General features: G+C 37.8%; 1 protein-coding gene across 7 annotated transcripts in view; it reads right to left on the minus strand.

The window, feature by feature from the left end:
* CLCN3 (chloride voltage-gated channel 3) overlaps positions 1–16,678 on the minus strand; it is a 70,726-nt gene that overhangs the window by 12,979 nt on the left and 41,069 nt on the right. For all 7 annotated transcript variants that reach the window (XM_040589155.1, XM_040589193.1, XM_040589183.1 and 4 more), the window contains 7 exons: positions 15,336–15,493; positions 12,356–12,455; positions 9,900–10,087; positions 9,061–9,183; positions 7,527–7,733; positions 3,368–3,448; positions 1,686–2,231 (listed from right to left, as the gene is read on the minus strand). In XM_040589155.1, the coding sequence (XP_040445089.1) occupies positions 1,686–2,231; positions 3,368–3,448; positions 7,527–7,733; positions 9,061–9,183; positions 9,900–10,087; positions 12,356–12,455; positions 15,336–15,493 (1,403 nt within the window). The remainder of the gene's footprint in view (positions 1–1,685; positions 2,232–3,367; positions 3,449–7,526; positions 7,734–9,060; positions 9,184–9,899; positions 10,088–12,355; positions 12,456–15,335; positions 15,494–16,678) is intronic.

Here is a 16,678-nt window from a genome sequence, read left to right on the forward strand (position 1 = left end):
AATACATATTTTTTTAATTATTTTGTATTTTCTTCTCCTTTCATAGAAATAAAGCTTAAAATGCAAATAAATGTAACATTACAGTGACGTGCCCTTCTCCAAATAAGGCCGATATTCTAACCATCCATATGCTTTAAAGCTTCAGAGAAATGTATGTAGCACAGTCCCATCATTAACAGCAGCATAACTGCTTGCCCACTGGCAAAGTAATAAATACATTCTTACAACTTCACAAAAACTTCTCCACCAAATTCCACATGCTGACGTTCTAAGAAAATGAACCAAAACCAAATGAAGTGTAAGCTCTACCATTCTGTAATCTAGTGAATTCTAATACACAAAGTATGACCATGTGGTGACAAGCCCATGAGAAAGAGCCAGATGCACAAAGCCACGAGTGGTAAAAAAACATTGTAACACTTAGAAGGAAATAGCTCTAGATATAAATGAAATACAGCAAGTAAATACAAAACTATACAAATATATATCAGATAGGAGTGGTCACGTTATAGAAGAATATCTGAAATTTTGTCTGTGGAAGACTAGCATTTCAAACATGCACAATGGATTTCTCTTACTCATCAACCAACAATGGAAAAGAACTTCAAATAACAGACTGCAACTCTTTGAAAATACCAACACATGAGAAAACACAGTATTTTTCTCTCAGTTAGGGAATGACAGAATGGTTGAGGTTGGAAGTGACCACTCTAGATGGTCTACTTCTGCTCAGGCAGGGTCATCTACAGCAGGTTGCCCAGGATTGCATCCAATCAGGTTTTAAATATCTCCAAGGATGGAGCCTCCAGAACTTCTCTGGACACCCTCTTCCGTTGTTCAGCCACTCTCAAAGTAAAGAAGTGTTTTCTTATGCATGCAGTTACACGGAACAGCAACGTAGACTAAGAAGTCAAAGCCAGTTTAAACACAAACCCTGCCTAGTGAGCATCCTATGATACGTTTGTGTTAAGACACAGTTGATAACGATGTACCTGCAAAAAACTGTGAAGGGAGCCTGACAAGACAGAAAATGATGAAGGCCTAACAGTTACATGTCATTCACTTGGACAGAAGCTGAAGAGAGCTCCAAACCAGTATTATGAAATGACCAGGAAAACCAAAAACTATGGTGCTTTGTAACGGAGGAGAAATTCCCATCAGTCACATTAACAAAGCCCACTTTCTAGTCATGACACTCAATACTGGAAATTTCAGGCAAGAAATCATCACCAGCTCCCTTTGACAGTCCACAGGAATTACATTTATGTGATGAGGAGAGGGGATTTAAAAACCCCCAAACAAACAAGTTGTTCAAGAGGTACAGCCTTTTCTTCTTCCATGTAACACCACTAGGGAACCTGAGTGGTTATGTTTGAACTCAGCTCTTAGCAATTTTACAATCATCCTCATCGTTGAATCAGACCCCTACAGCCAGCCAGCCATACAGTTATGGTTCACTATTAAATATAGCCTGTTTCTATTCAGCTGAACAAAGTGCTAGTTTGAATTAAATTAAACTTGTTTTCTACAAAACTTGCTTCTCAATCAAAGAGTAAAAAGATTTTTTTAAAAAGAACCACACACGAAAAAATTTCTATAAACAAAGCTGCTAGCTTTGAGAGATGGAAAATGAGAAAGGCAATAACTGTCACAACATATGATACAACCACTACATTCACACTTACCTTGATACCAAAGGTGAAGACTGTCATGATTATTTTAAATATGAGTGCCAAACACAACTGCCATATAGCTGAATAGACTCCAGTGCCTGCTGGACGGTCGGGAATATCGTCTACTATCTTGCTTGCATTCATATCATTTCTGTAGTCACAGAGGGAGGAGGATTCTAACGGCCCACAGTCTGTGAAGAGCTCTTTAATAAGCTCACTGGTGTTTAGCCTTGTATAAGGATTAGGAAATGCAATGACAGCTGTTATTGCTGCAACAATAATAACCTCCAGGACAGGATACTTCCCAAATTTTGTCAATTTGCGTCGACGACACCATGCAATGTTTGCTCGGATGAAAAACGCTCCCCAGAGCCCACCAAATACTCCCAGAAGAATAAAAGGAAGCAGTTCAAAAAGGTACCAAGGAGTGTGATATTCCACATAAAAAAGAACTAGGCGGCTATTACCAAAAGGATTGATGGACCTTAAAACAAATGCAGCCACTAAAGCAGCAAAAAACGATCTCCATAAAGTTTTCAGTGGGAAATAGTAACTGACCTGCAAAAAGAAATACATGAAAATTATTAGTGATTCATTTAAAAATACTGGAAAGAGCAGGCTCTTGCACATCTTAAAGTACTGCTGCTCACATGGTATATGCTTAAAAAAAAAAAAAAAAAGTACTTTTACACTATCAGTGTTATTCCTATCACTTGGAGCACTGGTGCTCCAGCACATACTACATTTTTAACAAGTTCTACAACAACTCATACTTATATTAGTTTTTAAGTTAATACTAAAGCAGTACTGAAACTACTGCTGTTTAAAGACTGTTCAGAAATACTGCATAGTAATTTATGTTTAAAAGCTTCTCTGTTCCTAAGTATCTCTTTCTAGCATTAAGAACCAGACCATGTACTAGCTCTTCTCTCATATTTCCTGCGAATACTTTTTCATCTCCATTCAACCTATGCCAAAAGGTTTCTGGCAGATGTGTTATTGTTATGAAGTACGATTAAAACATTAAAAAAAATCCTCAAAACAGAACATGCAACTTCATACTTAATCCCCACTTTTGAATTTCAAGCCCGATTTGAATTTCAAGAGTTTTCTTCTAAGCTTTTTTTTGAAGTTTTTTTAGCAACAAAGGAATTCCTCAAAATCCCCTAGCTATATAGCAAAATTACACATTAAATAATATTTTGCTTCCTTTTTCAATTCAGATTTTTAGATTTTTTGGTTTTCTTTAAAAATGCTAATGATCTAACATCCTTATGTATTTTGAAAACAACTAACGAAAACTAAATTATTACAAAATATTTTTTTGAGAAGGGAGTTTGGCTGCCTTTTTAATAATTAACATTCAATTGCATTTAGTGTCTGAAACTAAGAAAAGAAATGTTTAAAAACTTGCTTTGCAAAACCATCAAATAGGTTTCTAAAGCCTCTTTTAAAATGAAAAAAGAGCCTGATTTTTATTTATTTTTTAAAGAATACACTCCTAGAGTGAAAAACTGCTGTATCTATATGTAAACTGTAACCATTAACTGGCTCAGCCCTTCTCCAGAAAAATATAACTGAGAATAAAGCAAAGCCGACATTCAACCAAAGACAAAAAATATCTTTAGGGGTTTGCTGGTAACTTGACTCTTGACTTTGAAATGTGGATCCTTCAGTGCCATCTCTTGACCTACCTCCTCCAGACTGAAAAGGACTCCACCGATCGGGGCACCAAAGGCTACAGATACTCCTGCTGCTGAGGCGGCTGACAACACCTGAAAAACAACAACGGTGAGAGTTAGTGTTCGGGGGGTTTTTTGCAGTCTGTGATAAGCTTTAAACATGGAGAACAGAATCTCATTACAGTTATCAGTTTCTTCTGTGTTTCTATCAAGGACACACACTTGCTAACAGAAAAGCATCAGTTAAGTGTATCACAGTGCTTGTAAGATGTGGTCAGCGGCCACAGCAGCCAACCAGGTACTAGTCATGATGAAGCCAAGGACACTGCTCAAAGTCTCCCCAGAGAAGCACCCAAAGGAGTCTACGCTTCAGTATGAAACTGCCCATTATCTCATTTGCAAGAGATTATAATAAGCTTTCTCTGTACTAGAGCAGGCAATTCCACTGTGTCCTAAGTCAAGCAAGTGTCGCAGAAGACCAGCTTGGCTGAACAGGGAACTCCTCATGGAGCTCAAGAGGAAAAAGAAATTGTACGACCTCTGGAAGCAAGGTCAGGCCTCGCAGGAAGATTAGAGGGCTGTAGTTCATATATGCAGGAAGCAGACACAAAAGGTTAAAGCTCAATTAGAGCTGAAACTGGCCAGTGTTGCGTCAGACAAAAAGAATGGCTTTTTAAAGTATATTAATGGCAAAAGAAAATACTGGACAAATACTCATCAGAGATGGTCCTCTGACTAATAGGGATGAAGATAAAGCAGAGGCATCCAATGCTTTTTTTTGCCTCAGTCTTCAGTAACACTGATAGACCCTAGGCTGCTTGGACAAGTGCAGGAACAGTAACTCTCCATTTGTGGACACTGAAATTTTAAGGGACCAGGTTTATCAGCTGAATGTTGCCAAGTCCATGGAGCCTGATGGCATTCATCCCAGAGCACTGAAGGAGCTAGCAGATGTTATGCAAGACCTCTCTCAATCATCTACCGAATGCCTTGGGAGGCCCCTGTTGACTGGAAGCTTGCCAGTGTTACTCCAATCTACAAAAAGGGCGTGAGGGAAGACCCAGGGAACTACAGACCTGTTAACCTAACCTCAGTTACTGGAGAAGTTATGGAAAAGATTATACTGGGTGCTACTGAAAAGCATTTAAAGAATAATGCAATCATGAGGCACAGCCAGCACAGGTTCACAAAAGTAAAGTCCTGTTTAACTCATTTGATATCCTTCTTTGATAAGGCTGCCCACCTAATGGACAAAGGGAAGGCAGTGGATGTAGTATTTCTGGGTTTTACTAAGGCTGTTGATACTGTCCCTCACAGCATTCTTCTGGACAAGTTGTCCAAATGCGGCATGAGCAGGTTCATGGTGCGCTGGGTGAAGAACTGGCTAAATGGCTCAGAGGGTTTTAGCGAATGGGGCTACATCTGGCTGGCAACCGGTCAGCAGCGGTGTTCCTCAGCGTTCAATTGTACAGCCAGTTCTGTTCAATCCATTTATCAATGATCTGGATGCAGGAGTTGAATGCACCATTAGCAAGTTTGCAAACACCACCAAACTGGGAGGTGCTGTTGACTCTCTTGAGGGACAAGAGGCCTTGCACAGGGATCTAGATAGATTGGAGCACTGGACAATGATTAATAGGATGAAATTTTGCAAGTCAAAATGCCGGATTCTGCACCTAGGTTGGAGTAATGCCAGACACAAGTATAAACTGGGAGAGGAGCGGCTGGAGAGCCACCCTGCAGAAAGGGCTCTGGGGGTGCTGGTGGGCAGCAGGCTTAGTGTGAACCAGCAGTGTGCCCTGCCAGCCAAGAGGGCAAACCACATCCTGGGGGGCATCAAACACAGCAGAACCAACCGGTCAGAAGAGGAGATTATCCCACTGTATTCAACCCCATGGTGCAGCCTCACCCCGAGTGCTGTGTGCTGTTCTGGGCCCCACAATTTAAGAAGGATGTGATGGTCCTTGAATGCCTCCAAAGGAGTGCAACAAAGCCGGTGAAAGGGCTGGAGGGCATGTCCTATAAGGAGCAGCTGAGGACTTCGGACTTGTCTAGTTTAGCAAAAAGGAGGCTGAGGGTTGACTTCATTAAGCTCTACAGCTTCCTGAGGAGGGGGGACATGGAGAGGGAGCTGCTGAGCTCTTCTCCCTGATATCCAGTTATAGGACACATGGGAACGGTTCAAAGCTGTGCCAGGGGAGGTTTACACTGTACATTAGGAAGCATTTCCTTACAGAGAGGGTAGCCAAACACTGGAAAAGGCTTCCTAGAGAGGTGGTCAATACCACAAGCCTGTCAGTGATTGAGGGGCATTCGGACAATGCCCTCAACAACATGCTTTAACTTTTTTTTTGTCAGCCCCAAACTGGTCAGGGACTTAGACTAGATGATCATTCTACGTTCCTTTCAACTGAAATATTCTATTCTACTCTAGATGTGTATGGCAGAGTCATCCATCAATCACAAACACTATTCGAGGGACATAAATCAATGACAGACTGCATAGCTTGTATATCAGTTCTGGAGACAGGCGCTCAGGAGCCTTCAAGCAAAAACTTGGAAAAAAGTCTGAGGTGAACCAAGATTAAGGGAGAGATTAAGAACTGAAGCAGCAGCCGGTCCTACAGCACAATTGATTAATTATGTTCAATATATGAGGATGGTTAAAGTGTGTGCTAGTTTTAACAATATGGGACAAATTCCCTGCAAGAACACTGACCGTCAGGTAGCAGCCCTTGCACACCTGTGGAAGAATACACAAACTCAAAGAATTATGACATTACTCTGAGATGAGCAGTTTAACTACAGGTAAATTAAATGACTTAAGAATACACAGCTTTGAGATAGGAAGTGAACACAAACTTCCCATGTTCTGCAGTCTCCTCCTGAAAGTATAGAAGTTGAGCCTGAGAACTGAAGCACAGCTGGGATGACACCCTTTTTTATTTTACAATATGGATACTTCATTGGATTAGTAAGAATGTTAAAACTTGCTACTCTCTATGACCTTACTTGCTTTCATTAGCATGAGTCTCTCTATTTGATTTACATGACAAGGTTTTGGTAACAGGAGTGGTTTCTGTGAGACAACACCAGAGGCTGCTCTGATGTCCAACAGAGCCATTTCCAGCCAGCTCCAACATTGACCTGCTGCTGCCCAAGGCCAAGCCCATCAGTGATGCTGGTGGTGCTTTTGTGATAGGATACTTAAGAAAGGATAAAAATGCTGCAGAGCAGCTGTAAGAGAGGAGGGAGGAAAACGTGAGCAAAACAGCCCTGCAGACACCAAGGTGGTGCTCCAGGCAACAGTGCAGATTGCCCTGCAGTCCTTGAAGACAACAAGGGTGATGCAGGCTGTTTCCCTGCAGCCCATAGAGGACCACGGCAAAGCAGATTTCTACCCTGCAGCCTGTGGAGGCCCCCACACCAGAACAGGTGGACCTGTCCTGAAGGAAACTGCAGCAAGTAGAAAGCGCTGCAAACTGACTGCAGCCCCTGGTTCCCCATCCCCTTATGCTGCTTTGGGACAGAAGAGCCAGGAGTGAAGCTGAGCCTGGGAAGAAAGGAGAGTGGGGGCAAGATGGTTTAAGTTTTGTTTTTATTTCTCACTATCCTACTCTTACTAAGTGGCAATAAAGTAATCTTCCTCAAGTCTAGTCTGTTTTGCCTGTCATGATAATTGGTGAGTGATCTCGCTATCGTTACTTTGACCTATGAACTTTTTGTCTTATTTTCTCCTGCTGTCTGGCTGAGGAGGAGGGCTGAGAGCGCAGCCTGGTAGGCACCAAAGCTAACCTACCACACTCGCACTAACAACAACAAACAAACAGAGCAGAAACACTGTTGTCACCAACTTTTTCCAGGAACACTTTTGTTCTGCTATTCTCACAACTGAAGACACTCATCAATTACCAAAAGGTAGTCCAAGAACAGAAAGAATTTAAGTAAAGTCAAATGGTCTCAGAGGTGGGAGAAATGCAAATTTACTCTGACATGGAAACAATCTGCCCTGGGGAATGCTCAGGATAATACATTGTTCTTCACACAATAAATAACTACTGATAACCCAAGCCTAAACACTGTCTGACAGAACAAACATCATCTTTAAAACGAATCAGTGTAAATGCATGGATATTCAATACATTGTAGAAATGCTTTTACAAGAACTTACCTCTCTTTTTTTAGCTTCATTTGTGCTGTACTTTGGAAAGAGGTAGGAAAAAATATTCCCACAGCAGCAGGCAACATGTACCAAAGGACCTTCTTTTCCTAAACTCAAACCTGATGCGACAGCCAAAACTAAAGTAATTGTTTTTATCATCAAAGTCCACTTCCCCAAGTAGCCTCTGATGATGAAGCCACTCAAAATAGTTTTTATCTGGAAGAAATAAAAAATATTATCTGTTAGTATATTCTGCTTTCTTCAGAAAATAATTTGTTTTATCATTTTAGCTGCATAACTTCAAAATCAGCCTTTTCAAATTGCTACCTTTATCATATTTTGAAATATGTACTGTGTTCAGAATGCCACACTGAGTCCATTTCGTTGCCAAAAGCTTTCCATTTGCAACTTACTCTGAAACACTGGACAGTAACATACAATAACATCATCAATGACATTTAGTGGAAAATTAATCTGCGGTATTTTCTAAGAGTGCATTTATTGGTTTATGATGTAAATTATCAAGAGAAAGTCAGAAAACTCCAAAGAAAAATAAACCTGCAAATACTATACTCAAGGTAATCTACTGCAGCAGTACCACACTGACACCAATTTTAACCTTTCCAGTTTTCTACTTACGTTTTACCATCTCTACAAAAAATTTAACAGTAGATTCTTTGACATAAAGATGGAAAAGATCAGCCTTTTTCCACTAGAAAAGATGTGCCACTTGCCTAAGGTATTACTTTGCCTAACACTGTTATGTTATTAGTCTGGAACATAAGTCTATATATAGGCAATAATGTAGCTATCATGGGAAAGCGCAACATGACTATAAATAGGATGTACACAAAACACTGGCCAGCTGTGTCTAGAAAGTAAAGGTTAGCTAAATTTGGAAACCAATTTAGGATGAAATCTTTCCTGGAATAATGGCACAGAACTACTCTAGGCTTATTCAGAGGCAGGGTTTGTCCTTCAACTTCTACAATACACATACATGAAGAAATATTTACAGAATGACTGCAGAAGTGAGACTGACCAGACTTTGACTTTGTGTTTTTCTCTCTCCTATTCTGTGTATTGTAGCAGACAGCCATTGTAAAAACAAGGTTTTGATGATACTACACATTTTACTTTGTGTTTCATGGTTTGTGCTAGTTAAGGCAATTAAAGCCAAAGGACCTGTATTCTGTCAATGAACCACTGCTCTCTTACCACTGTAGGGAGGGTGGGGATTCGGGGGAGGTTTGGAAATCACTCTTTGGAAGTCTACACTCTTTTAAGCTAAGTGCTTCCTTAAAAAACAGTCCAGCCAGAAACACACAGCAAAATTTACAAACTCAGGAGATGCTCCGCATTTTGGGGCATTTTTCACAGCAAGAATTTGCACAATTACATAATTTCAATTTGAATACTTATATTAATGTATTTCACCAAAATCACAGGGCGTTCCCTCTTGCCTTCCCTCGACCTGGTAAGGCAGCAGGATTTTTCACATTAACATGAAACATATATAATGTATCTATTAGTTAGACCTCACCTCAGGTATCCCCGAGCCACAGGCATAAGGAGCAAATACCTTCACCAGAGAAACTGCTAAGAAGGCAAAGCTCAAAGCCCAGAAAATGTACATTATGTAGTTCATTATATATGAACCTGGACCCTAAAAACAAAAACAAAACCCAAGAAAAATGTCAGAATATAAACTTGATGTAGAAGCGAAATCACTACTTAAAATAACCCAGAAGTACTGTTGCTGCAAGCACAGTTATGCACAAGTTTTGAGGGACAGTAATTATTACCAAGGGAAAAAAAAAAAAAGAAAAAAAGAAAAAAAAAAAAAAAAAGAGAGCTTTGTCTGAAAAACATGAAGTCATGACACCTGCACATCAGCAAAGACTGGGTTATGCGAGGTAGAAAGTGTTCTAACATTTCATCTTAAAAACAAAAAATAAACATAGCATAGGTAGTATTTTAATAGCTATTAGCTGCTTAAATCTACTGAATACTGCGCAAATCTTTATTTTAAAAAATTTGTCATAGAAAAACAAACCAAATCTACTCTTAGCTATTGGAGAACAACACAAATTTCATTTTTGCTTTTTTTATATGCAGTTATGATCAAGAACATAAATTTTCACGTTATTAACAGTTCTATACTCCTAACTTCCTTATACCTGCAACACTCCAAGCCCCCTTACCGTGCATGAAATGCATATTTATTACATTATAACCTATTAATTAATTCAAATGCTGAAAACTGGAGCAGACAGTACAACACAAATCCATGTTTAGTACCCTAACCTTAAGACTACTATTTGCTTTCCACATTCAGTTGAAATGCTGAGCAAGACCATCAAAGAACAAGTATATACTTACTTCTGCTTGCCCAATTATTAGTTCTGCCCATGTTTTCCACTGTGGGCATTTATCTCTCTCTTCAAATGTGGTCTCATTTGAACCCCAACAACACTGTTCATGGTTAAACCACAAAGCACTTAGGCAAATGCCTTCCTTTAAGTCAGTCATCCAGTCAGCAGCAATATCAATTAATCCTGCCAATGCCCCTGTTGGAGAAAGCTTTTTATTAATATTCCGGCAAATAGGAATAACACACACAGCTAAAATGAAGAAATGTGCTGATATTAGTTCATGTAAACTTCAGTTAAAGAAAACCTAATGAAATTGACATTTAAAATGTAAGTATTTCCAGGAATATATCTTCTTTGCAATATGGTAAGATTAGTATTGACTGAAGAATCTAATAGCTTGTCTATTTCCCAAACTAAATACATCTTTTTTGTTTTCTCTTTTTTCCCCCTCCCCATGCCACAGTTCTCCAACAGTCCACTTAAACTAAGGAGTTAAGAATCAAAAGAGGACTGACATTTTTCTGATGAAAGGCAATATACCTTCTGACAAAACTACTTTGCCATGCCTCAGAACACTGATGAACTATTCTACTACATTTTGTACAGAACAACCTATTTGGAAAAAATAATTCTTACCTTGCCAGTAACAGCTTTAAACAACATAAAACCACACCAAATAAACCATGATGATATTCATGTGATTCATATGCAAACTTATTTAATTCTGTAACATTGTGAGCATGCAAAATTCCTACTGCAGGTAACGAACAGTATAGACAGTGAGTAGTTCACAAACTCAAAGTTTAAGAGGAATTCTGTGTTGTAAGTACATGCAGAAAACTTGCTGAAAAGTCTTCAAAAAATAGGCATTACATCAGAAATTGCTTCAAAAGATTAAAAAAAAAATTAAATACACCTTTATTTTACAAAAGCAAAGTAGTTTTTCATGGTAGCAATATACTGATAAAGTACTTCTAATGTCACTATTTTTGTTAACATGTACAACTGTTATTACTTATAATTCACTATTTGTAAGATATCAATCACTACTATAAATAGCTGTCTAGAGACAACCACAATTTACTTGTGTAAATTGGTAGTAGAGAATTACCTCTGATTTACTAATTTACATTTACTAACTTTGACAGACCCTCAGTTTGAGATCATGGGACAACCAAACTCAAAGGCAGTATTTTCAGTACAACAAAATTTAAACGAAACTAATTAAAACACATAAACACAAGATCTCCCCATGATTTAAATCAAGGTTCTATCATTTCAGATTCACTAGACATGTATAACAGAAAGAAAATGAAACTGAAAAACTAGGAATGTTCGTGGCCAGAATTTGCTCGCTTTGCTGCTCAAACATAGTAAAGCAATTTTAACATACATAGCAGCTTGAGGGTGGAAACACAACACTGCACATGCCCACCCAAATTATTACAAGCAATTTCCAGTAATTATGCACTTTCAGTTTGTATATTCAGAGGTATATAAACATGCTACAAACTTTGCATATATATTAATTTATTTGTGATTTCTGAAAGTGATTATGTGTATATGTAAGTTGTAATTATACAGTTACCAGGCCTTTTTTTTTTTTTAACAGGCACGGCCATACTCTGCAATGAATCCAATTTCCCTAGCATTTAATCTAACATATGTTTGAAATACTTTTTTTGGAAAAAATGGGACACAAAGTTTGTGACTTCCCATTCCTGTACGTTTTGGTCACTCCAAATTATGTTGATAGAAAGCAGCACTGCACAACAGTGGGCCCACAACCTATCAGATGATTTTAGCTGTAAAACAATCTAAAATACATTAAAGAAAGATAAACTCTATCTGTTTAACAACCTCTAGAAAGATATGACAACATAAGCATAGGCTCTTCTCATTTATAAACACATGCTTTACAAAGAAGTGTGTTTACCAAAACTACACATATACCAGAGCTACTTTCTGGTCCATATGGAATAAGCTAATGGGTTCAGTAAAGTTCCTAGCAACAAAACCCCAAACCAACCCAAACAAACAAAAATCCAAACAAACAAAACCCCAAACCAAAACAAATTCATACAGTAAGAACCACCTAGCACAATCAATTAATACACTTTCACAAGAAATCCAACAGCAAAAAAGTGAAATTTAACAGAAAGGGAAACCACCAACCTCAATCACAGAATACTGACAGTTTAGTAGGTGGAAGTTCAGTAACTCTCAAGAAACTCTCACTAAATTCAGTGACAATTTTTTTTTTCCATTTGATTAGTAAACCCTCCACTCAAGAGATGCTAAAGCCTATAAATCAAGACAGTCAACCTTCTCCTTCCTTCATGGACTTATGGTAGCAGTCTGAAGCAGCTCTTGGACAGGCTGGTGGATAATACATGCACAAAGAGCACTGTAACTAAACTTGCTTACAAATGTAATAAAGAAATCCTCTGGTTTTTTATTTACCTGATGCTAAACCAGTTAGTGTGACTACTAGCCATCCTGACCATGCATCGTACAGGCTTTTTGTCATCTCCCATGCTGATTCTTTCTTCTTGCTGTTAATCTGCAAAGAGAAATCGTTATGCATACTTGTATGTGTTCCTGTAATATGAATAGGAGAAAAAAAGAAAGTACAACATACAAATCAATAGATGATCCAATCTTCAAGCAAATATACTCTCTCTTTAAACTACAAACACTCTCCTTGTATTTTGTGCTTTACATAGATAAGTCAGCTTGGTTATTCAGACATCAAACAACAGACAGAAAAGTAAATTTGCTTAATTTAAAAGAACTAAACCCCAGAAAATGCATTATTAGGATAAACAAATACTTTCTGTGATACATATCTAAAACATGTAATTCTAAAATTGTCTCTTTTCTAAACCTTAAATTATTTTTTACTTCAAATAAACTGTTAGTGTACTAATAAGCTATTACATACAATTAAAATTCCTAAAATTCTATTTCAAATATAAAGATCTTTGTTTTATCTTTAAACTAAAACCCACATAAAACAAAACCAAAAACTGGATAACTATCCTATAATACTTCTAGACAACTATTACTAATGACATCTAAAATTATTGTACTGAAAAAGCAATTCTTATTTTAGCCTTATTGACTTCGTGCTCTTAGCTGAAATTTGTGTATAACTTGTATAACATGTAATTGGATCCTATTCTTACAATTTTTTTGTACTGTTAAAGGAGGGAGAAAGTATGCACAACCAACAGCAAAAAAATCCCCACCAAACCAAGAAAGCACAATACCAGACAAGGAAATTTAGAAAAAAATACCACTCCTAAAGCAAATAGATATGTTTTATAGTTTCCTCTACATCCTTGAGATCCTCAAACTTTTTTTTTTTTAATAAAAAAAGTTGTTTCGACAGTAGCATCTCTTTCACAACCACCATGAATTAGTGCTCATTCTTTATTCTTTCTGCATCTTTGATTACATGGCCAGGCAGTCTCCTATCATTCTGGGCATATTCATAAATTTCACAGTAGTTCTGTGGCTATAAACTGTGAACTGTCTAGTTTGACTTTTCTGATCTCAGACATTAAAACGAGTAACAGCTGTGAGACTTCACCCTAGATAACTCATTTCCAGGTGTAATCTGCCTGGCCAGGATTTGGTCAGGCCCAGCATTCTATCCAGTGGCATACCCACTATACAATAACCTACACATCTGCAGCGTAAAGATCGAATGCGTTGATTACTGCTTAGACATCAAATTATGAAATAAAGCATTAAATGGAAAATACTTTCTTACTTTTCATGAAAAGCATTCAGATAAGATACATGTTCTCAGATTCATTATCCAAGGCCCTCTTTTCCTTAAAAAAGCACTAGATAGTGCAATTGTGGATGTTTTGTTTTTTACACTAGTGTAAGATTATTTCCTTAACCATGTCAAAGTAAATCAGCATATATATCCTACATTTGCTTACAGAACATTAAAAATTATGTTTCCAAACAAAGCTGAGTAAAACTACAGTGTAGTACATGAAGGAACCTCACCCATGACCCCCCTCTCATACAATCACAATTCACTTTTAACTACTCATTTTGATCAGTTAAAAATACTTTAGGAGAAATCACATTTCCAAATCTGTCCTGGTTTTAAGGTTAATTAATGTAAGCATCTCAAAAGTTTGGTACTAAGGTTCTAAATAGCGTATTTCCTCCTAAAATGCTATTAAACAAGTCTATTACATTAATTACAGTATCTAGCATTTCACCAATACAGCTTGAGTCCATTTCATCAAAGAACTCATTGCAGTGCACACTGATAAAGATCAATGGCCTGAACTTGATTATCTGAAGAAAACAACAGAAAAAAGGAGAAAAAAAAAGTTCTGCGATGGCAGAGTGAAAAGGACATTTACCATGCATGCTGAGACTACTCTTTTGTTAAACTTATATACATTGATGTAAGAGTTTTCACTTTCCACAGTCTCAACCATCACAGCACTACACAGCAGTATGTCCTGGTTTCAGGTGGGACAGAACTAATTTTCTTCACAGTAGCTGGTGCAGTGCTGTGTTTTGGATTTGGTGTGAGAACAACGACGACAGCAACAACTAAAAAAATCAGTATGTTAAATAATGTCTATACTAAGTCAAGGACTTTCCAGCTTCTCAGGTCCTGCCAGTGAGAGGGCTGGAGGGGCACAAGAACCTGGGAGGGGACACAGACAGGACAGCTGACCTGAACTAGCCATAGGACATCATGCTCAGTATATAAACTGGGGGGGCGTTGGCCAGGGCCTGTGGATCACTGCTCAGAGACTGGCTGGCATTGGTCAGCACAGTGAGCAGCTACATTTTGCATCACTTGCTTTCTTTTCTCCCTTTCCTTCGGATTTCATTCCTCTCCCCTTCTCCATCCTTTTCATTATATTTGTTATTATCATTTTTTTTATTTCAATTATTAAACTGTTCTTATCTCAACCCTGGAGTTTTACATTCCTTCCTGACTCTCCTCCCTGTCCCCCTGCGGGGTGGCTGCATGGTGCCTGGTTGCTGGCTGGGGTTAAACCACGACACAGTATTACGAATACACTTGTGTCAGTATAAAATCAGTGCTCACTTTTCTGTACAAGTACCACCATAATCACTACTGTACTATTACAAATATAACTATGCTGGAAAATAGCCTTAAATATACTAGCATGCAAAAAAGGTAGTACTGTAAAAATGTCATTTGGGTGACAGGGAACTATTTCCACTCCATTACAATTACTGTTTGCTTTCCACTTGCAGTACTGCATTATCAATAAAATGGTGCTTCTTTAATGTCACACAAGGAGTTCTAGGTGATAGAACTACTTAAAAATTTAAAGTGTGCACAGATTTGTATGTGTTACTGGATCAGACCCTAACTCCAACATCCAACAAAAAGTATTTTCCAAGTATTGTTGTTTATTTCACGTACCCGTCTATGCCTTTCCCTGTCTTTGCACTTCTCTCGAACCCAGTCAATGGTATGGAAGTCATCGTATGTTCCTACTCCAGGAATTGGTTCGTCCAGAAGATCCAGTAAGTGTGTTGAACTGTTGATACTTCCTCCATTTGTCATTGTATAATGAGTTCCTGTGGCAGAGGAAAGACAGGAATTAATTAATTCTGCAATGAACAAAGTACTCTAATGTTCATAACACTATGGCATGTAAAATTTCTGAACAAGTAACTAAGACACTTCAGATAATATGCATGTTTTACTTCATTTAGGTCCCTCAGTATTGCATGTCACTTTTTTTCTGTCACTGATCTGTAGGTTAAATTTGCACATTAGTTACTTTGTATTTCCATTGGTTAAATACAAATATAGTAGTCAAATTGTTGTTCTGTGTGCAGACTCCAGAGAACCTTTAATAGAACAAAGTGGAAAAAATGAGCAGCTTCAATACACATTTAACTTGAAGTTTATTTCAGTTTATGAACTATCAGAGGAAAATCTGGCTGCAAGAAAACAAAATCAGATTAGCTATAAAAGCTCACTGCACTTCCCTAAGTTGCCAGTTATTTTTAAATATACATATCATTGATCACCAATCTCTCCTAAATGTCTAAACCAAACCTAAAGTACATTAACAACAGAGATTACCAGTACAGCTTAAAAAAAAAAAAGTAACAGAAAGCCAAGCAAATATTTGGTTTTTAAATTTTTGTTTCTTTGAGGTAATTCACAGAACAGCCCTAAGTCATGAAAAGTTTTAAATACTGTATGTATTTTCAAGACATAGAAAATGTCTTCTACTAATTTGTTATCGCTAGCTAGTTATTTCACACGCAGCTTGCACAACAACATCCCCCAACAGTATTTCTTTCAGTGCTTAGAATAAGGAGAGCAAGAGGAGTACCAAGAATTCTTCCCTCTTCACAAGTGATCAGGAAAGTTTTATTTTTTTAAGCTTTCAGATGTCATCAATTCTGTAATATCTTGGATCTTTTGAGTTCCTGTGATGTATTTACAGAATGCAAGTATAACTTTCAGTTGGATAGCTGCCTACATAAAAGCACAGCCACCATTTGCCCACTGATCAAACTGATTCTGCAACAGCAATTGCTATAAAGGGAACATTTATAACGAGGTTAACAGACAATGATTTAAAGAGTGATTACTCTCACTTGTTTGACTAAGAACAAAATGTGGCCAACAGAATACAGCATATCACAGTAATCTCTATTCTTAAAGACATAGGCCCAAAGTAGCCAAGATTTCTATCAGCTGACAGGCGCTAGAACTCATTTCACTAGACTGACACTGGGATGGTT

The sequence above is a fragment of the Falco naumanni genome, chromosome 1, assembly GCF_017639655.2.
Source record: "Falco naumanni isolate bFalNau1 chromosome 1, bFalNau1.pat, whole genome shotgun sequence".
In the NCBI taxonomy this organism is placed as follows: domain Eukaryota; kingdom Metazoa; phylum Chordata; class Aves; order Falconiformes; family Falconidae; genus Falco; species Falco naumanni.